Raw genomic sequence first — 22,217 nt, forward strand, 5'->3', positions numbered from 1 at the left:
CATATGTTAACTTTGTCCAATCAAAATAAGTGTATTTCAAAACAACAATTCCATTGGTCTAAGAGCAACTGTATTTTTAGCCAATGGCATAGCTTCGTTTTTGCGCTCCGTGATGACTATAAGTGGCGCAGCTCTCCTTAACTCACTTTAGGTTGTACTGAGGCCGGCGATCTCGGTGTCATGTCTGGACGCGGCAAGCAGGGCGGTAAGACTCGCGCCAAAGCCAAGACCCGTTCCTCCCGGGCGGGGCTCCAGTTTCCCGTGGGCCGAGTGCACCGCCTGCTCCGCAAGGGCAATTATGCTGAGCGGGTCGGGGCTGGCGCCCCCGTGTACCTGGCGGCGGTGCTGGAGTATCTGACCGCGGAGATCCTGGAACTGGCGGGCAACGCAGCTCGCGATAACAAGAAGACACGTATCATCCCGCGCCATTTACAGTTGGCCATCCGTAACGACGAGGAGCTCAACAAGCTGCTGGGCAAAGTCACCATCGCTCAGGGCGGCGTCCTGCCCAACATCCAGGCGGTGCTGCTTCCCAAGAAAACTGAGAGTCACCATAAAGCCAAGGGCAAGTAGAGGTCTAGAACAGTTTGCTTCTCATAGCTTTTATCCAAATCAAAAGGTTCTTTTCAGAGCCACTTACTTTTTCTCAAGGAGGAGCTGTGCTCAACATTATTCAATAGTTGAATCAGTTTGCAATGGTTTCCCTTCTTCTTTTAGCACAATACCTTCATGACACTTAAATGTTTTTTTTTCTTTAATGTTTTTCTTTTGCAGCTTAAGTATGAAAAGCGAAGCAAAACCAAAGAGCCTTTGAAGTCACATTGTTTTGGAGTAGCCAGGGGACATTGAAATGTTGGCTAGTCCTATTGATATAACAAAGTTTTAGTGTCAGAATTTTTTTCAGAGTTCCTGAATTCCAGCTTGTAAAGAAATTTGCTTCTTGCTTGTGAGTATAGTTTATGCTTAATAAAACCAGGAGAATAAAATTTGGGTATCCCTGTGACCCTTGAGAGTAAATTAAGGGTCCTGAATTCTAATTCAACTCAACCTTAACTGAGCATCTATGGTGTGTAAGGCACCCTCCTAGATGGAAATACAGTATAAATAGCTAAAGTCTATATCTAAAAGGAGTTTCAGGTTGGCCTCAGTGAGTAATTTTATAATGGATTGTCTAAGTAAATGACGGTGAAGTAAAGATGGTGTGGGATTACATTAGGAAGAACATGTTACTTAAAGACATGAATGGTGGACCTTGTAGATCAAGTTCTTTACCTTCCTCTATCAGTCATATAATCCTATTGATGTCAATTTTTACTGCTCGCTTTTCACTATAATTCACTCCCTCCTCAGATCACCATGTCACCTTAGCAAGAGAGGGCCTTCTATTCTTCACATAATGAGTACATCATTAGCTAATGCCTCGTTTTACTCATGAAGACATGTTAAAACGAATTTCTACAGGCATTTCTTGTCCATTGGAATCAATTTTCTGAGTCTCTTGAAACATTTGCATTTACTAGATTTAAATCTCAATTGCAATCACAATGCAAATAACATTCCTTGGAATAAAACAGCAATCAAAGGTGTGTGTCACTGACCTCCATTAATTGAGACAAGGCCTCACACTGTCCCCAGGCTGTAGTGCAGTGTGGCACAATCAGCTCAGTGTAACCTCAAACTCCTGGGCTCCAGCAATCCTGCCTTGGCCTCCCAAAGACCTAGGATTACAGGCATGAGCCACTGTGCCTGGCCTCCTTGCCTCCATTAATTCTTACAATAACTTTTTTTTTCCGTTTTTTTTTTTTTGAGACAGAGTCTCCTCTGTCACCCTCGCTAGAGTGCAATGGTGTCATCATAGCTCATTGCAACCTGAAACTCCTAGGCTCAAGCGATACTCCTGCCTCAGCCTCCAGTGTAGCTGGGACTACAGGCGCCGGTCACTATGCTCAGCAAAGTTTTGATTTTTTTATAGAGAAGGGTCTCACTCTTGCTCAGGCTGGTCTCCAACTCCTGACCTCAAGCGATTCTACTGCTTTGGCCTCCCAGAGTGCTAAGATTACAGGAGTTTACAGTAACTAGTGAGGTAAGTACTGTAGGGACCAAGGGAAAACTTTTCCTTCACCCTCTGGAGATTCAATAAAAATCAACCAACAAAAGGCAGATTAATAGGAATAATGGTATACAAATTTCTTAATGTGCACAGGGAAGAATCACAAAGTCATTATACCAATCTCCTAATTGGGCACAGAAGTTTATATACCCTTTTTCATAGGGGAAGAAGGAGACGGGGAAGGTAGGTACTAATCATTTATTACCCCTTAAAAGAAGGAGTAATAAATGATTAGTGGGGAGAATAAATGGACCACAAAGACAAATTAACTTGTAAATAATTCTCTTTGTAATTTAAATGAGCTAAAGGCAAGCATCAGCTTGTGGAAAAGTCTATCCAGGTGTGGTTGCATTTTTTCAGTCTTCCTTTCCCACAAATGTTACTAGATAATGAGGTAATAGGGAGGGGATAGAAGGTAATTGTGCTTTAACCAGTTTTTAAAAACCACTTTCTTGGTCAGATGAGGAAATTCCAGACACAGTCCTGCCCTGCATTTGGGGGCTGGGGGAACTAGGTTAGAGGGACCTTTCTTCTGAGGCTTATTTCTGACGGCTTTCAATTTTCAAAAGCAATCAGCATGCCCCAATGCCATATCTGGGGGAAGCATTTTCTGCACCCAAACTGTAATGTAACTACCCTAATCTCACTTAATAGATAAGCAAAAATTTAGATAGCACAAGCAAGTAAACCGAAGTCCAGTCAGCAAAGAAGATTCAATTTAAAACCAGATATTCCTAACTCCAGAGTTTCAGCTCGTAACCACTTTCTAAAACAAATAAATGAAGAATAAGGGGTTTCAGTAGGACAGTTGTAGGAACTTTATAATTTCATTAGTGTTAAAAAGAATTTCAGAGTATAACCCTGTATTTGTTTAAAAAAAAAAAAGAAGAAAGAAAAATATATGCAAAGAAGATTATCCCATATTAAATATTGTTGAAAACCACATCTTTAGTTGGGTCATTAAAAAAAGCCTTTTAAAAACCTAAAAACACCAACTTTCTGGTTATAAGAAGTTCTTTTAAGGATTTTAATCCTATACCAAGTAATTTATAAATTTAATGCAATTATGATCAAAATCTCAAAGAAGTTTCATTCAAACTTTACAAAATTATTCTAAAGTTGCCTAGAAAAGAAATCTTAGTGAAACTAGATTAGGAAATTTGGAAAAGAAAGAATGAGGTGAACTGCAATACAAATTGTGAGACCTCTAATAACAGCTAAATTTTTAAATTTTAATGTAATAAAAAATAGAAATTTCAGTATTGGTCCCAAATATACTGAAGTACATTTATGTTAATTGTGCAAAAGATGTTATTTTAAAAATCTGATAAATTACTAGGGAATTGGTTAACACTGTCATGAAAATTTATAAGAAAGGTAGACATTAAAAATAACTTTTTTCTCTTTAAATAAGAGAAATTAAAATGTAATCATTGTAAAGAGGTTACAAATGGAAAATGTGCATTCATCTACTAACCAAACTATTATCAGCTAGCAGTGATGATCTCTTTGTGATAACAAGTCACTTTATTGTTTGTCCTTTTTTGTGTATTTTCTACAATATTAATGTTTTCTTTTGCATTCAAAAGCCATTTGTTTTTTTAAAGCCGTAAAACGTAATAACAGAACAGTTGTTACATTACAAAACTCAGAAGAAGCAGCTCGGGTTTTTTTTCCACTAGATTTTTCCCTCCCCCACTAGGGGGCGGGCCTTCCTGCCTCCTTTTAGGTTCTCAATTTGGTCCGCCAGAGACGTATAAAGGGCTGCCTCAGGCCAGCGTCCTCACAACGCGTTTTGCCAGTTTCGTGGTTCTTCGCTCAGTCATCATGTCTGGTCGAGGCAAGGGCGGGAAGGGTCTTGGCAAAGGCGGAGCCAAGCGCCACCGCAAGGTTCTGCGCGACAACATCCAGGGCATCACCAAGCCCGCAATCCGGCGCTTGGCCCGCCGTGGCGGAGTTAAGCGCATCTCCGGTCTCATCTACGAGGAGACTCGCGGGGTGCTCAAGGTGTTCCTGGAGAACGTAATCCGCGACGCTGTCACCTACACCGAGCACGCTAAGCGGAAGACGGTCACCGCCATGGACGTGGTCTACGCGCTCAAGCGCCAGGGTCGCACTCTCTACGGCTTTGGCGGCTGAGTGCATTTGTCTTCGTTCCCAACATAAAGGCCCTTTTCAGGGCCACCCATTTTGTCAGCAAAGTAGCTGTCACACTTGGTTGTTTCTCTAGTTCCTGTGTTCCTTTCTGCGCGTGCTCAGTTTGCATTTCTTTTTGCGCATGCGTTTCCAGTGACAAATCAGGTAAGAATTTTTGTTGCCAATTACTAGTCCGCAAAGGCTAAACCCGCCCTTGAGTTTAATACTGTTGGGTTTTAGTAAGCCTTACTTGACAGTGGAAAAGTAAGAAAATAGAGAGTTCTGGCCTAGCCACAATAAAAGGTTATTAAGTGTGACCTAGAGCTAATGCAGCATGAAATAAATAGGCTTTTAATGATACTTTAGTTACGTGTATGCTGCACAAAATGATGGAAGGGACACCCCTCTCGCGGTTCAAGAAACGTGGGTTATTCAACATATTTGAGGCCTTAACATTTGGCTACGTATTGGTGACATCTGTTCTGGCGCTCTGTTTAAGAAACAACGCATGGTAGTTTCCCAGACTTACTGGTGAACTGTAGTTAATGACCACATTTCTTCTTTGATAAACCAAACGTCCTCGGCTCCTTGCTCCAGTTCTAATTAGCACACTAGGAGTCTGGAAAGCTAGTAGAGTACTTAGAAACTAACTGCAGGTGATTTCCCACGGAACAGTTGGTGAGGATAGGATGCAATTAAAAGGCTTTTCAACTAAATTATAAGGCATTACAGAAGTGTTCTACAGGATGAAAAAATATTTACAACGTAAGCCTCCAACTCAGGAGGACTACTGAAAAGTGTCCCTTAGTACAGGGTGGAAAAGGGATTAAACGATAGTAGGAAATATACCCAGATCTAACTTCAAAAGCGGTTCTAGCCCTCTTACTTAGGTCTTAGATGCTATAGAGAAAAACCCAGAGCCAAAGGTGATTTTGTTTTTAGTTATATTTCCCCAACACCTTCTGAGAGTCTGTGGCTTTCTATTGATTTCTTGAATAATTTTGACGAAAATGTTAGTTCTTTTAAAAAGCTAAGTGTATTGTGCATAATTTAACTGTGACTTTTATAACTAATATTTTAATATTTGTCTTTAGAAGTCTGACATAAGTTCGTATCTTCTCGTAACAAAACAGGTAACAAATATAAGCAAACATTTTTGGTGTTATCTTTTTCAATTCAAGGTCCCAGATTTTGAGTAATGAAACTGTTAACATGTTACTTATATCTAAACTATTTTTGGAGTTTCCCAACTGACCACTAGATTACACATATTTGTTTTGTCATTTTATAAGAGAAGACATAATTTGTTTGTACTTAGTCACACACAAATGTGAGAACTGTTCTGTTATATATTGCACAATATGAAAAAAGAGCAAATCAAAAAAGGAAATTATCCATCCCTAAGTTAACCAGATAAAATATATTTAATAGGCTGGGTGTAGTGGCTCATGTCTGTAATACCAGTACTTTGGGAGGCTGAGGCAGGGGTATTGCTTGAGGCAATATAGCAAGACAAAAAATAAAAAAATTAGCCAGGCAAAGATGAATAGAAAGTCTAGCACAAAACTGCCAACAAACTGATCTTCCTAGGTATAAATGCGCTTGTTATTTGGTGGTAATAAACACAAATACTTTATGTGATATATAAGTAGGCCTTAGAGGTTTTTCAGTGTCCTCACTATTGATAGTATGATACCTAAATAAAGGATTCTATTCTTCCCTATACTGAAAATGTTGATTAATAAATAAGCCAGATGTGTTATCTTATCAACAGATGGTCTCGTTTTTCCATACAATTATCTGAAGGCTCCTGCTACACAACACAGGAGTTGAGTTTTCCAGCAGCATCAAAATAACTTTAAGAAAGGATTGTGCCAGTTACCTGTCATACTCAACTACAGTATATACTAAATATTCTTGATTTAATATTTTCCAGGGCATAATAGAAGCAACCTGCTTCACTCAGGATCAAGAAAGCAAAAATTAATTACTTAGGACTGAATGAACTAATTTGTGGCTAAAGTTCCTTTACTAATGTGTTCTTAACAATACTTGAAGTTGCTATCTTTTTCAAACTGCCTTCTCAAATTTTAGAAAAATATTCTAAACATCTTCTGATAAGTTGTTAGGAATACTTAGGAATAATGACTCCGTAGAAAATATATGATATATATTGATTGGCCCTTTCTACAAAACGACGTGAAAAAGTGATTGGATATTATACAAAATTCTTTTACTAAGTCCTATTACTTTTCACAGGGATGCAATTTTTAACATAGACTAATCAATCCTTAAAACAAGCAAGGCTTTTTATCTTTTCATAACTATATCATTAAAACAGATCAAGTTGAACAAAAGATAAAATTTGAAATATTCTATTATAAAATACCTGTCCAAAGTTCTGATTATATTTGATAAAATTCTTAGTCTTGGTTTCCTGACATTCTGAAATATTTATTTCTTGTACTACTTGAGACTATTCAGTTCAGCTGGAGAACTGTGATGGATGAAACTATGCGTTCAGTATAAACAGTAAGTAGAGCATGTGTGATTAAATATATAAAGGAATAAAGGACCAAGAGATAGATAATATTCATGAGGCACTATTCATACATGATATACCTGGATACTAAATATGCATGAGGTACATGAGACACTAAATATTCATAATATATTAAATATACTTGACCCGTGTGGTGCCTTAATTCAGTCTCTCTGGTGATATCCATTCTGGCCCCATATATCCTTTGTTCAAGAAACACGAAAAACTCCATGGCTATTCAGAAGGCTATGGTGAGCAACAGTTGTGACCAGGCATGTTTGTCTCTCCTCCTCAATAGAGTGAGTGCTTGTCATCAGCCCTGAATACTTAGCATTTGTGGGCCTCCTTGCCCAAACCTGGACCCTGGTCGTCATAACCATAAGCACATTATCAGTGAAGAAGGCTGGTGCAGCACTGAAACAGATAAAATATATGAACATTGTATAATCTGTGATTCAGCTACTGTGGTCCACCTCCTTGCACCCTCATCCTAAATGTTAACTTACTTCATTTCTTTCCCCTTGCTGCATGTTTAAATTGATTTAATAAACCATCCCCCACACTTTAATTTGGTCTGAGTATTTTTGTACCACAGGAGAGTTTGCCTAGTAGAGTATTTGCAGGCTGCCAGGAGGTCAAGGTAACTTCCTACAGGACAGTGGAGAGCCAGGAAAACATTAAGGAGGCTGAAGCCAGTAATCTGGAGATGATAGTCACTCATACAGGGCAGTAGCCTGGAGGTATTGAGAATTGGTCAGTGTCTGTATGCATCTTGAAGGCAAGCCAAGAAAGATTCTTAGGGAGTTGAATATAAGTATGAAAAAAGACAAGGATAAAGGTATTATCAACTGAATGGAGTTTTTTAATGGAAGAGGATTGAAAAGGGGATTATATATGGTACTTCTTAGAGCATTGAGTTATGATACTTTTTTCTACTTGTTCAGGTTTGGAGTAAATAAAAATTATGGCTTCTTTTTAGGGATTTTCCCAGTATAGTTGGAGAGGAAAGCCAAGCAGTTGTCCTAGGTTTCTGGTGTCTTGACTCCAACTGTTGAACCTAGCAAATGTTTATAGCACGATCTTTTTATGCAACAACCTTTAATCCATTAACCATAGATAAATTAAACCTGTGAGTTTTGACCTACATCCTCTCTTGGGAGAAAATAAGAATTTGAATTCCTGGATAGGTGCGATGCCTCATGCCTGTAGTCCCAGCACTTTGAGAGGCTGAGGCAGGAGAATTACTTGAGGCCAGGAGTTCAAGACCAGATTGGGCAACATAGTGGGACCCTAAGTTCCACAAAAAAAAAAAAAAAAAAAATGTTAAAAGTTAGCCGGGTGTGGTGGTGCGTGCCTGTTGTCCTAGTTACTTAGGAGGCTGAGGCAAGAAGTTCCCAGGCTGGGAGCGGTGGCTCACATCTGTAATCCCAGCATTTTGGGAGGCTGAGGTTGAAGTGTCCCTTGAGGCCAGGAGACAGACAAGCCTGAGAAGAACGAGACCCTATCTCTCCAAGAAGGTAGAAAAAATTAGCTGGGTGTGGTAGCGCACAGCTGCGGTCCCAGCTACTCAGGAGGCTGAGGCAGAAGAATTGCTTGAGCCCAGGAGTTTGAGGCTGCAGTGAGTTGCAGTAAACTATGATGACGCTACTGCTCGCTACCTTGGGCAACAGAGTGAGACACTGTCTCAAAAAAAGAAAAAAAAAAGAAAAGAAATTCGCTTGAGCCCAGGAATACAAGGCTGCAGTGAGCTATGATCATCCACCACTGCACCCCAGCCTGGGTGACACAGAGATACCCTGTCTCTAAAAAAAAAAAGAAAAGGATAAAAAAATTTGAATTCTTGAATGTGACACATAGCCTCTCAATACAACAAAGGATGCTTACAACAAAGAATAATCCACCCTTTGTCCCTTAATGTGGGTCAGAGCTCTGGGGCTCAGAGTGCCACAGCCTTGGAGTGTGTTCTCTTATTTAAAGTTGAAGTTGGTGAGAAGAAGATAGTATTAAAACAGATTTCCCCCTAAACTTCAGAGGCCTGCGGGACCAGTGATTAATGAGAAGTGCTGAGTCATATATGAGGTGACCCAAACCCAGAGATTCTGATTTAATTGGTCCAAGGAAAGAACTAGTTGATATTTAAACAAACTTTTCCTCCTGTTTCTTATGTGCTGTCATTTAAGAGACAAAACACTAATCTACATGTCTGGTATTTTTTTCTGCCAGAAAAAAAATGCGATTAATAAAAAAGTAGTGAGAACATGCAGTTAGGGAAGGATAAAAAGCACAGCAAACCTATCCAACCATGCTATAGTCATCCTCAGAAGGTTGGGGAGGATCCTGCCCTTCATTTACAACCCAGAACGTTGAGTACAACCTAAAGAAAAGGTATGACACTGAAGGAATAATCAAGATGTTATCACCATTTGCAAAAGTTGTTTGAAAAACGTAACTGAAATTTGGGTATTTCTTGTGATTCCATAATAGACTAGGGTGTCTCCTAAATCTAGTCACACAATGGCTGGTTGAATCTGGAGTACTGGAATGTGGTTGTTTTAAAAGATTTGTCTCACCCAAGGGTCACAAAGTCACACTAAATTGGAGGGATAAACGAGTACTATTAAGGGCTTCACGTTGTACTTACTATGTGGTAGACACTAAGTATTTTTCATTTATCAACTCGTTTGTTTAATCTTTACAACAGCCCTTTGAGCTAGGTACTATCATCATCACACAATTGTTCAAATAAACAAGCTCAGAGATGACATGTAAATTAACCCAAGTTCCCACAACTAGAAATTGATTAGTATAAAAGTTTGATCCCAAGTCATCTGGTTCTAATGGTTGTGCTTCAACATTTCACCACGCCATATCACATCACTTTGATGGTATAAAATTGTAAAGCAGAACATTCACATCTTAAGTTTTTGTTTATATATTTTACATCCTAAAACGATTATTATTTATGTCCAAAGAAAAATTTACGTGAGCCCACCCACTTAGCAATGCCAGAGCTGACAAATTTTCAGGATTTAAAAATGTGTTTTTCATATAAAATACCTTTTTTTTTTTGCACTGACAAAAACCGCAAATAGAAATGCAAACTGAGCACGCGCAGAAAGGAACACAGGAACTAGAGAAACAACCAAGTGTGACAGCTACTTTGCTGACAAAATGGGTGGCCCTGAAAAGGGCCTTTATGTTGGGAACGAAGACAAATGCACTCAGCCGCCAAAGCCGTAGAGAGTGCGACCCTGGCGCTTGAGCGCGTAGACCACGTCCATGGCGGTGACCGTCTTCCGCTTAGCGTGCTCGGTGTAGGTGACAGCGTCGCGGATTACGTTCTCCAGGAACACCTTGAGCACCCCGCGAGTCTCCTCGTAGATGAGACCGGAGATGCGCTTAACTCCGCCACGGCGGGCCAAGCGCCGGATTGCGGGCTTGGTGATGCCCTGGATGTTGTCGCGCAGAACCTTGCGATGGCGCTTGGCTCCGCCTTTGCCAAGACCCTTCCCGCCCTTGCCTCGACCAGACATGATGACTGAGCGAAGAACCACGAAACTGGCAAAACGCGTTGTGAGGACGCTGGCCTGAGGCAGCCCTTTATACGTCTCTGGCGGACCAAATTGAGAACCTAAAAGAAGGGGGCGGGAAGGCCCGCCCTGTTTGGAGGGGGAAATCTAACGCGCCAAAAAAAAAAAAGAGGAGTTGTGCTTTCAGTTTCCTTCCTTGTTCTGTTTTGTAATATAGCACTTTTTTGTTGGCATGCTTTAAGGCTTTAAAAAGTAAATGGCTTTTGAATGCAAAAGGAAAACATTAATATTGTGGAAAGTACAAAAAAGGACAATCAATAATCCCATCACGCAGACATCACCACTGCTAGCCACTAAGATATTTTATTCAGCAAATCAATGATAAATGTACATATTTTTCCAAACAAATGTATGCAGTGCTGTATATGGCGTTTTGCAACTTCTTTACACTGATTATATTTTAATCAATTTCCCTTATCTAAAAAGCTTTCCAAAAAAAGGTGATTTCCTTCCTTCCTTCCTTCCTTCCTTCCTTCCTTCCTTCCTTCCTTCCTTTTTTTTCTTTCTTCTTTTCTTCCTTTCTTCTTCTTTTTTCTTTTTTTGAGAGACAAGATCTAGCTCTTTTTCCCAGACTGGAGTACATTAGCGCAGTCACAGCCCACTGTAACCTCGAACTCCAGGGTTCAAGTGATCTTCCTGCATCAGCCTAAAGAGTAGCTAGGATTGTAGGCATGCTGCAGCTTGCCCAGGTAATTTAAAAAATTTTTTTGTAGAAATAGAGTCTGCTATGTTACCCAGGCTGGTCTCCAACTCCTGGATTCAACTGATCTTTCAGCCTTGGCCTCCCAAAGTGCTGGAATTATAGATGTGAGCCACTAGGCCCGGTCCTGTTTGTTATTTCTTCTTATGAATTTAGCTCTAGGACTTAGAATAATGTCCTTTCTAACTTCTTTTCCTATTTTAAAGGAGAATAGCATGTGATTTATTTCCTGAGGATAACCTAAAATTGAAATGCTTTGTCACAAAGGATATAGATTTTCAGGCATTTTGATTAATCTTACATAGGGAGCAAGGCCATTGGCGCCATAAAGATTCACTGAAAAATCAATGACACGAAGCAGATGGATTAATTGGGGAAAAAGACACAAAAATTTATTTTAGCATGTATACATGGGAGCCTTAAGAGTGAAAACTGAATTCTTCAATGAGGTACAGAGGTTTTTAAAGATTGAGAGCTTGGGTTGTAGCCAAACAGGTTTTGGGTGGCAAGACAGGTTATGGGAGGTAGAAAAGAAGCTTGGCTAGCAAAGATGGTCTTGTTATGCCTTGATAAAGCGTCACAGGTAGCAGCCCTCAAAGAGACTAGATGATAAATGTTTCTTTTCAGATTTTTAAAGGTATTAGAATCTCAGTTAATCTTTTCTAGATCATAAGGAAAGACCTGGTTGCATTAATGGAGATTCTTTACAATGCAAATTTCCCCCCACAAAAGACAGCTTTGCAAACTCACTTCTATCTCTGAGATCATGGAAGCCATCTCAAAATATATCACAGAAATATATTTTGGGGTAAAATATTTCTAATTTCCTTCACTTACTACATTTTCCTCAAAGGTTTTATTACATTCACTTTTGTCAGCAGTAACTATTGGGTATATATGTTTATCATCACTGGGTATTATGGTTTTTAAAATCTATTTGTTACATCCAGAATTGTAATAGAGTAGTAACCCCTCCTGACATAGATATGGAAGGGAAATTTTTTTATTTTTTTTTTGAGACAGAGTCTCACTCTGTTGCCTGGGCTAGAGTGCGGTGGCATCAGCCTAGCTCACAGCAACCTCAAACTCCTGGGCTCAAGCGATCCTACTGCCTCAGCCTCCGGAGTAGTAGGACTACAGGAATGTGCCACCATGTGCCACCATGCCCGGCCAATTTTTTTCTATATATTTTTAGTTGTCCAGCTAATCTCTTTCTATTTTTAGTAAAGATGGGGTCTTGCTCTTGCGCAGGCTGGTCTCAAACTCCTGAGCTGAAATGATCCTCGGCCTCAGCCTCCCAGTGTGCTAGGATTACAGGTGTGAGCCACCGCACTTGGGCTTGGAAGGGAAATACTGAAAGTGGGGAATATGTAACAGAGGGAATGGCCTGAAAAAAATGGCAAAAATATTTTGTCTCTTTAAAGCATACTCCATTCCTTTTTGACAACTAAAATCTTCATCCCAGCCTCAGGCCAATGATTGGGAGGGGCAAGGTAAGTCTTTTGCTATTTGTGCTACAGAAGATGGGACAGATTACAGTCATCAAATGTAGTTGAACTGCAACTGCCTGAAGCTGAATGGCCTCCCTTTAAAAGCTCTGTATTTTCCCTTATTATTAAGAGAATGACATTTCACACAGGAGCCTCCATCCTCCTCTCTTGCCGGCAAAGTCATAAAACTTGTCTTTCCTTGTCCTCAAACCACTTGTTCTCATTCTTCTGAAGTGGCCTTGAGTGTTACGGCAGGGCTGACCCAGAATAGACCAAGAGACGCACTTAGAGATCTGGCAAAAACAGGTTTTATGTGCCAGCCAGAGATTGGCCCAGAGGGGAATTTGCTCCCCCCAAATTCTGAGCACCAGACAAAGAGCATTGCAGTCTTTTATACACTCTGCTTAAGGAGGAGGGGCTCAGCTACAACAGGGTTAACTTTAGTGGGGCAGGGTCCTGAGCTACTTTACAGCCTGATACACTAATTGCTACAGGTGATTTATGAGGGGAAAGGTCACAGGGCAGGAAAGGAGGAGGGGCATGGTAACAACAGGGTTAACTTTAGTGAGGCAGAGCCCTAAGCTACTTTACAGCCTGGTACGTTAATTGCTACAGGTGATTTATGAGGGGAAGGTCGCAGGTCAGGAGGGGGCCCAGGCAAGGATCGCAAGGGAAAAAAAGCCCAGTAGTGGAATTTCTAAGAATTCCACTTTAGTGGAATTTCTAAGAATTCCACTTTAGTGGAATTTTCCAATCTTCCACTTCACTTGAGAACAATCCTTACACTTGAGGACAAGTGCCAGGACAAGTGCCAAGCTTTTGGTAACAGAATTGGATTTCAGTATAGTTGACTGAGTCTTTGATTAATCAGTCAGATTTATTGATTTATTTCCAAGTGATAATGTTAGGGCAAGTGTTACAGTGGGTGATTCCGAGGACAAACCGAGCGGCACACGGAGAGTTGGAGAATCAAAGGTTATTTGCCGGCAGGCTCAGAGGGGTCTCGTCACCAAATTCTGAGCTCTGTCTACCCGATTTTTTCCATTTTCATTAAGTTGGGGTGGTCTGGGGCGTGGGGTATCAGGTGGCTAATGCCTGCCAGGTAATAGGTTAGTTGATGTGTCAGATAATAGGTTAGTATTATGTTGATGCACCAGGTAATAGATTTAGTGTTATGCTGATGTGCCAGGTAATAGATTAGTGTTATGCTGACGGGGCTCTTCCGTGAGGGGTGGGGGTCTCAGGTGGCTGATGTGCCAAGTAATAGAAAGGGGTTTTCCTTATCAATGAAGTATTGTAGAGGTCAAGGAGACCCTTTCATCTCTGAAGGTTTGCTGAAAAATCAACTTGCAAAAGGTAGATTAATTGAAGAAAAGGCATACAAATTTATTAACATGTATACACAGGAGCCTTCCTAATGAAGACCCAAAGATACAGGGGAAATTGTCCATTTTTATGTTTAGGTTATGTTGAGAGGTAGCTAAGCTCCCAGCAAAAAACTGGGTCCCTTTGGTAGAGTTGCAAAGGATAAGAAAATAATAGAGAAAAATGGAAAATAAAAGAAATAAAGAATACACAGAGACAAAGATATAGTTTTATAAGTTTATAAAGATTATAGGCAAAGCGGGATCTCAGGGGGCCTAGACCTTCTCCGTGGGTCTCAAAAAGCCCCAAATGAGGTCTTACATGGTAACTTATAGGGAATAGTGATTACTTGCCAGGGGTAACAGATTTACATAACAACAGGTAGTTCCTCTCAGGTTAACAGATTTTCAAAAGGCTTCTACAGATCCTTTAACTAATTCTATCTACGTGAACAAATGGTTATAAAATCTTTCAAAGGTTAACTTCTAAGTTCTAAGGTAAATTTATCACTTAACAGAGGGGTTAAACAGAGATATGTTGGCTCCATATTCATTAGGTTATTGTGAATGGAGACAGGTAGTCTAGAGTGTTAAAACAAGGGCTTCTTTTAGCCTTTCGGGCAGCTGTCTGTTCCCGGGGGCACTCCATTGTCAGCTCTCATCCTGTAATTTTTAACAGATTTGCTTTGCTTTACAAAGCAAATCCAAACCTTCAGGTCTGAGAAATGCGGCGCCTTGTGGGATACAGCCGCTACTGTCTTTCAGAGACATCCTTCCCAATGCAACAACATTTGAAATGCAAACGAACATGTTCACATGTTCCTTCAGGGTAAAGCTTGCAAAACTCCTAAGACAAATCCTGTCTGCAAACATGTTTATATTAATTCATGGAGCAACAAGCTTAAACAAAATATGGACAGCCATGTAGAAATATGATTGGACAAAAAGGGTATGACCTAATGCTAATAGACTTGAGTGGGGACACTCAGCAAGGCCTGTGTGTCTAAACTCCTCTTTGCCTCTCTGAACATGCATTCCCTTCTTTCTGGTTGTTATCAAAAGCTCAGCACCTGTCCCCAAGGCCACATTGGAAGAATGAGGGCAAGTGGTTTGAGAAGGAAAGAGAGATTTATTAATTTGCCAGCAAATGAGGATAGACTCCTGACTAAAATGCCATTGTCCTAATAATAAGCAGAGCTTTTAAAGGTAGGGCATTCAGCTTCAGGCAATTGGTGTTCAAATACCATTGGTGATTCTGATCCTCCCGTATCCCTGAAGGACCTCCCCACCCGCACTTTCTGCTGAGCCATCTCCTGTAGCATAAAGAACAAAAGACATTCCTCTGCCTCTCCCAACTGCTGTCCTGAGCAGAGATGCAGATCCTAGTTCTCCAAAAGGAGTGGTAGATGTTTTAAAGAGACAGAAAATATTTTTGCCAATTTTTTTCAGGCCATCTCCTCTGTTACATGGTTATGCAGAAGGCTTCTCTCTGGAATGGGGGCCTTATGACCTACAGTCAAACAAGGTAGGTCAGATAATTTCTTTATGGCCAGTTTTTACAAAGAAAGGTGGATAGAAAGTCAGAGTAATATCTTCAGGTTTTATTGCTGACTTTGGGGAAAAGAGGTTCTGGTTTTTATGACCTGCCTTGTGGAAGAGGGTTTCTAGTTTTTATGGCTAGCTTCAGGGAAGAATAGGAATGAAAGGCAGCAGAAGGTCAGAAAATAACTTTTGCTTCTGAGGCCTTCATTTTTTGGTGTTGTTTTTCTGAGCCCCGACAGTATCATCTTTAATATAATTAACTTCTTTACTGTACTAGGAGAAATTATTGTCCTTTCTGTCAGGTTTCAGTCTGAAATGTCAGTTCTTGGTGTGCTCAGGGTCAAAGAATGACAAGATGCACCAAAGTAAGGCAAGGACAAGAATGAGGTTTATTGAGGAGAGATTGGATTAATAGACAAAGAGCAAGATATAGGTTTATAGGGTGAGATACATATGCCACAGATGATAACTGGACCTGTTGTCACAGCAAAAGGAGAGCAAAATGAAGGGGCCAAAAAGGGACCTGGTTACAGTCTGCATCTTGTTTTATAGTGCCCAGATTGGGACATCCCTCATGGTTCAGAGGTTACCATGGAACCACTTTGATTGGAAAGTTGGGAGTTGCATGACCTAAGTCTTAGACTATGCAAGTGGGTTGTTCTAGGTCAATTTCCAGACTCTATGGTGATAAGGAAAACCCCCATCTCTTTCTTGGCACATCAGCTACCTGAGACCCCCACCCCTCATGGAAGACCTACATCAGAATAATACTAACCTATTACCTGACCCATCAACTAATCTATTACCTGGCACATCAGCATAACACTAAATCTATTACCTGGTGCATCAACATAATACTAACCTATTATCTGACACATCAACTAACCTATTACCTGGCAGGCATTAGCCACCTGATACCCCACCCCCCAGACCACCCCAACTTAATAAAAGTGGGAAAAATTGGGTAGACGGGGCTCAGAATTTGGTGGCAAGACCCCTCTGAGCCCGCCAGCTAATAAACTTTGATTCTCTGACTCTCCATGGTTTGTCCTCAGGACCACCCATTGTAACACTTGCTGTAATACAATAGCCCCTGAAAAGAACTTAGAAGGGTAGAAGGAAAACTATGCCCCCCACCAAGTCTCCATGTAAAATTATTTTCAGAAGAGATGAAAGAAACATTTGGGTGGCAATATATTTATCAATGTCTGTTGGAGCTCAGAGAACAATAACATAAAGTATGGGGCTTTAGCATGCTGAGCTCTTTTGAATTAATAGGGAATTGGAAGGCCTTAAAGGCTGTCTTAGAAACAAGGACTTTCTAACCTACTCTGGTTTCTCCCTACAAAGTGCAGGAAGGGCCTGTCTCTGGAATTTCCCCTACCTGACTGAGGGAAGGACAAAGATAAAACAAAGGAGTTGAGATTCTGAGGTCCCAGGGCAGATTTCCTGACCCCAAAATTCACCATCCCCCACAACCTTCCCCCAATGCACATAGCCTCTTGTGCGGAGACACTACTGCCTGCTCCAGGAATGTGGCCCCTCCTTTAAAAGCCTATGATATCCCTTAGTCAGAGAGACGGATTTAAGGCAGCTTCTCCCATTTCCTGACAAGACATCTGCAGTATTAAAGATTCCGTTCTTCCTTGGCAATCCTCATTGTCTTTATAATTGAATTTTGTGTGACAAGCAACTGGACCTAGACCTAAACCCCCTTGTGGTTTTGACAACAGACAGAAGGGAAGTTTTACCTTTACTCCACGATCTTATTCAGAATTCTTTTTTCTCAAATTACTTTTCCACATTCATGATTAGTTTCTCTCTCTCCATGTCCTTGGAAAACTTAATACCAATATTAAATCAATTATCTTTGTCATTCTTATTCTGTGTTAGTTATTGATAAAACTTGGTGAATCTTTCCATGAATCCAAATATTGTTTTTTAGCACACGGGAAGTTTTTGGGTTCTCAAAATTTTTATATATGCATATATAATGCATCTATCATATGTAAGATGTATTTTATATACATAATACATTTTCTACTATTGTTGTATAATAAAGAATTTGGCCTTTGTCTTTGGTTCTTGAAAGGGAGACACTAAATCCTTAGAATTTCCCCAGTAATAAGAATGTTGAGTGCACCTATAGTCCCCAGCTACTCAGGAGGCTGAGGTGGGTGGATCCCTTAAGCCCAGAGTTCAAATCCAGCCTGGGCAACATAGTGAGACCCTGTCTCAAAAAAAAAAAGTCTTTGTTATTCATGAGACCCTTGTTTAACACCTGAATTTTTGATAAGAAATGAGATGACTCAGGATGCAGGCTAATCACCAGGAAGACCAACCATGTGATTAAGGAGTCAGGTGCTCTGAGTGAGAACAGCCTTCAGGGAGCCTGGAGATTGAGTTCAGTCACATGGCCAATGATTCAGTCAATCACACCTACATAATGAAAGCCCCATAAAAACTTGACACGAAGATCAGTACATTTATTGGTTGGTGAATGCATAGATGTGCTAGGGAGGTGACCTCTGACTCCATGGGAAGAGGTCTGTTCTGCTTTCAGGATCCTTCCAGGACTTGCCCTATGTGTTCTTCATTTGACTGGTCCTGAATGTATCCTTTATGATAAAATTATAATCATAAGTGTAGCACTTTCTTGTATTCTGTGAGTCATTCTAGCAAACTATCAAATCTGAGATAGTAGTGGAAACCCTTGAATTTGGAGCCTGTTGCTCCGAAGTGCTAGTGGCCTGGGAACACCGCTTGCAGCTGGTGTCTAAAGTGGGGGCAATCTTGTTGGGAAGTGTGCCCTTTAACTGGTGAGGTCTGGCTAACTCCAGATGGTTAATGCCAGAATTGAATTGTAATATACCACTTGATGTCAGAATAACTACAAAGCAATTCATGTACATGGTTAAAAATTTAGAAAATTCAGATTAGGCAAACTGAAAAATATCTATAAATCATAGTCCAAAGATTACCCTATTAAGTTTATATCTATCTATTAAAATAATCTTTTTATATATTTAATATTTTTACATGCATAGGAATATACTATGAAACCTTTTAACTCTAAAGAAATTATAATAAATCCTGACATAATTTAAAATGTTATTTCTTTTGTATTTCAGTGTTTTTGTGTAGACTCTTACTTTGGAAAGTAATTAAGAGCTTAGTCTCTACAGTCAGACAAGCCTGAATTTAAATTGTGGCTTCATTATGGTCACTTTTGTTGTTTATGTCTTAATTTCCTCATCTTTATAATGATAGTGAAGACAATAATATTCACTCCACCGGATACTTTAAGAATCAATGGAGATAATCGAGCAAAATGGTTAGACTAGCTTAGTGTTACTGTACCAAAGGGGTCCACACACCCGGCAGCACACAGTAAGGCCAGACACTGACACAGAGGTTTACAGTAGGAAAAAACAGCCTTTATTGCATGGCACCAAGCAGGGAGTATGGGCAGCTAACCCTTAAGACCCATGCTCCCCAATGGCTTACAAACAAGGGTTTTGAAAGGCCAGGTACATTTCAGGAAAGCAGAAATTGCAGGCAAAACTGTAAACACCTGGAGGGTCTGGCCTAAAAAGTCAGAATATCTTGAAGGGATAATGACCGTGCTGGTCATAGGTGGATTCAGAGATTCTCTATTAGCTGAAAAAGATGTTGTGGTGCTGAGGTGGGTGTGACTCTCTCCAGTCCCCTCAGATAGAAACTTAGAACAAAGAAAGGAGATTAGAGTTCAGTTCCTCAGTTCCCCCTTATCTATATTTTCTAGCTGGTGGAGGTTTCTGAAAAACAACTCAAGAACGTATGTTAAGATGTTATCTTTTAATTTCCATGGGGAACTAAAACACTTCATAGTGCTGGCTTGGTTGGAGGATTATTGTTATTACCATCTTCTTGCTCATCAGGTTGTCCACTTACTTCGCAATGCTAGCTAAGGTGTCTGGATTTTCCCTTGAAGGGACTCAAGATTTTTCCTTTATTTCCATGCTTCCATTATTTTTCCTCTACATTTCTGAGTTCTCAGCTGGGGCCCCTGTAACAAAAGACAGATTAACAAGAGAAAAACAAACAAGTTTATTAACATATGTATATTACATGTCACATGTGGGAGTATCCAGAAATGAGTAACTCAAAAGATGTGATTTAGAACTTCAGTTTATAGAACATCTTCAATAAAGAACAATAAATTTTTAGAGAAATGAAAAGACAATGGAAAAGGCCCTGAGTCTCTAGGAGTAGCAAATGTGGGAAGGCAAATATATATGTTATAGGACCACCAGGTTCTTTTACTCACTGAACAGTAATCAGACAAATACACTGAGACAACAAGGGTTGCAACAGAGAAAGCAGCCAAATGAGGAGATGGGAGAAACCCTTCAAATTTGTTTCTCCAAAGAGTTCTGGGCTGGGGTTTTTAAGAGAATTTTGGTGGGCAAGGGGCTAGGGATTTGGCATAACTGATTGGTTGGATCAGTGGGGGAGCATAGACAGGGTATAGTTTTCCAAGTGTATGAGGAAAGCAGAATTAATGTATGGGTAAAACAATTCAAGAAAGAAATGTTAAATAATGCTTTGGTAAGTATTCTGTGATCAAACTACGAATTTCACTTCTTCTAAAATGTACATATATTAAAAAGAATGGGTAGACCTAAAAATTCCCTTGTGTTCTATTTAAAAATTTTTTTTAAATTTTACCAAGTTTTCTTGAAAGTATTTTTCTTTTCTTTTTGAAAACTTTGGATCTTTAATTTTTTCTGACGTATCAGAAAATACACACTCATGTATTGAACAGTAGATGCTTCATCTAATGAGATTTTATCGTTGGGGCTCAGAAACCGATAGCCCAAAATATTAGGCACTTTGACATGCTGAACTAAATAAGACTCAAGGTCTCTTTGACCTTCCCCCCACTCCTGTCTCTCATGGCTCTGTGTCCGTAAAAGCACAGGCTAAATTTGTTCTCTGAAGTTCATTTATCTGCCTAAAGCCCAGACCCAACAAAGAAGAAAACAATTATCTCTGGTCTTGTAATAAGCAGCTCCATGAACAAATTTCAAAGACTCCTATGTCAATGGAAAAAAGACCAAACTCTGTAAAATAATTTTAAAGAGATTTACTCTGAGCCAAATTTCAGGACCATGACCCGGAGCCACGCCCAAGAGATCTTGAGCAGTGGACTCAGTGTGGCTGGGTTACAGTTTGGTTTTATACATTTCAGAGAGACAGGGATTACAGGTAAAGTCATAAATCAATACATGGGAGGCATACATTGGTTTGGCCCAAAAATGTGGGACATCTCAAAGCGGGGGGCTTACAAATCATAGGTGGATTTAGGGATTCATTAGTTGACCATTGGCTGAAAGAGTTAGGTTTTGTCCAAAAGACCAGGAATCGGCTGAAAGGAATGTTTGAGGGTTTTTTTAAATCTATTACACGATGCTAGCTGAAAGGAATGTTTGAGGGTCTTTTATCTATTACATGATGTTATGCCAGAATCAAGTTGGGAAGTAAACAACGTCATGGAAAACCTGTTTACTGAGATTTTATCATTTGTAGGCATGACTCATCTGGCCTCTTTAGGAAGGAATTTCCAGCAAAAGAAAAAGATCAAAGTTTAGTCCTCAATACCCTTAGGCTTGTTAATGGGTTACAAAAGATGTCCCCAAGAAGGGACCGGGGCATGATAAGGCATGTCTGACCTTCCTCCTGGCAGGCAATTTAGTTTTAGGATATTCCTTCGGCCACGAGGGCCACGAGGGGGTCCATTTAGTCAGCTGGTGGGGGGTGAGCCTTAAAATTTTATTTTAGTTCACAATTCCCCCATTTTGGCCAAGATCTGTCAGAGACAGCATCTATGGCCAAACTTTTATTTTGTCCCATCCGTTTCCAGGGTGGTGTGGCTACCTGCCCTGGGTCCATCCAGTCCCTCGGTGGGACCCTTGTGGCCAAGAGGACTGAAAAGCCGAAAGGGGGCTTACAGCCAATTAAATAGTTTTAAGCCAAACAGGACCGGAGGTAGACAGGCACTCATTAACACTTTAAAATCTTTTAGATGACACAAGAGTAAAATCTAAAATGTCAAAGGTAAGGCTACAAAACTAATTTTCTTGTAAGTGTTGAGTTACCATATTCTTGGGCTTAGTGGTAGGCTTGCAGCAAATATAAGCATCATTAATATTTAAGCTAAGGGAATTTAGAGACTTTTATTGTGTCATAATATTTTAGTGTCTTTAGTAATTTATGTTAAGGTGGCTGATAAGTTACCCATTATATCTCTTTTTGTATAAATCTGTAACTGAGAAAAATTATGCTCAGAAAGTTCTAAGTCTTATAGGAAATAGGAAAAAAATTTACGATTGTGATGGATCTTTACAGCATGTGGTCTGAAAAGACAAAACATTTCAGTTAGTATTCCTTTAGGCTTCTATGTGCCCCTCCTTGATCTGGAGGGTCTAAACTAATTCCATCCCTCCGAATCGGCCCTTACAATCTCACACGTCCCCTCTTCCACAATAGTCCCTGAGCCTAGAGGGAGGATATAGAGGGAGGATATTTGAACAGGGCTTTGGCAGATTCCAAGGTTCTAGGTCTCAGCGATCAGGTAAACTTGCTATTTACTTAAAATTTGTCAGGACTCTGGAAAACAAAACAAAATTAGTAATGTTTAAATAAAAAGTCTTTTTGTGAAAATTTAGTTAGGTCTCATGAGGTTGAGTTAGCTATATCCA

The 22,217-nt window shown here is 40.1% G+C and overlaps 3 protein-coding genes across 3 annotated transcripts in view; 2 read left to right on the plus strand and 1 right to left on the minus strand.

Annotated features, from left to right (window-relative positions):
* The window catches only part of LOC105805720 (histone H3.1-like), a 42,489-nt gene extending 38,192 nt beyond the window's left edge, over positions 1–4,297 (plus strand). Inside the window, exon 2 of the mRNA XM_012638659.1 lies at positions 3,913–4,297. Coding sequence (XP_012494113.1) covers positions 3,913–4,249 — 337 coding nt within the window. The 3' untranslated portion in view covers positions 4,250–4,297. The remainder of the gene's footprint in view (positions 1–3,912) is intronic.
* Positions 181–573, plus strand: LOC105805722 (histone H2A type 1-like). Its single transcript, XM_012638661.1, has one exon. The coding sequence runs from the start codon at positions 181–183 to the stop codon at positions 571–573; it is 393 nt and encodes a 130-aa protein (XP_012494115.1).
* A 5,712-nt stretch (positions 4,298–10,009) lies between the features above and the next one.
* Positions 10,010–10,321, minus strand: LOC105805699 (histone H4). The gene has a single exon (XM_012638632.1). The coding sequence runs from the start codon at positions 10,319–10,321 to the stop codon at positions 10,010–10,012; it is 312 nt and encodes a 103-aa protein (XP_012494086.1).
* Between the last annotated feature and the right edge of the window lie 11,896 nt (positions 10,322–22,217).

The sequence above is a fragment of the Propithecus coquereli genome, unplaced genomic scaffold (genome assembly GCF_000956105.1).
Source record: "Propithecus coquereli isolate 6110/MARCELLA unplaced genomic scaffold, Pcoq_1.0 Scaffold131, whole genome shotgun sequence".
In the NCBI taxonomy this organism is placed as follows: Eukaryota; Metazoa; Chordata; class Mammalia; order Primates; family Indriidae; genus Propithecus; species Propithecus coquereli.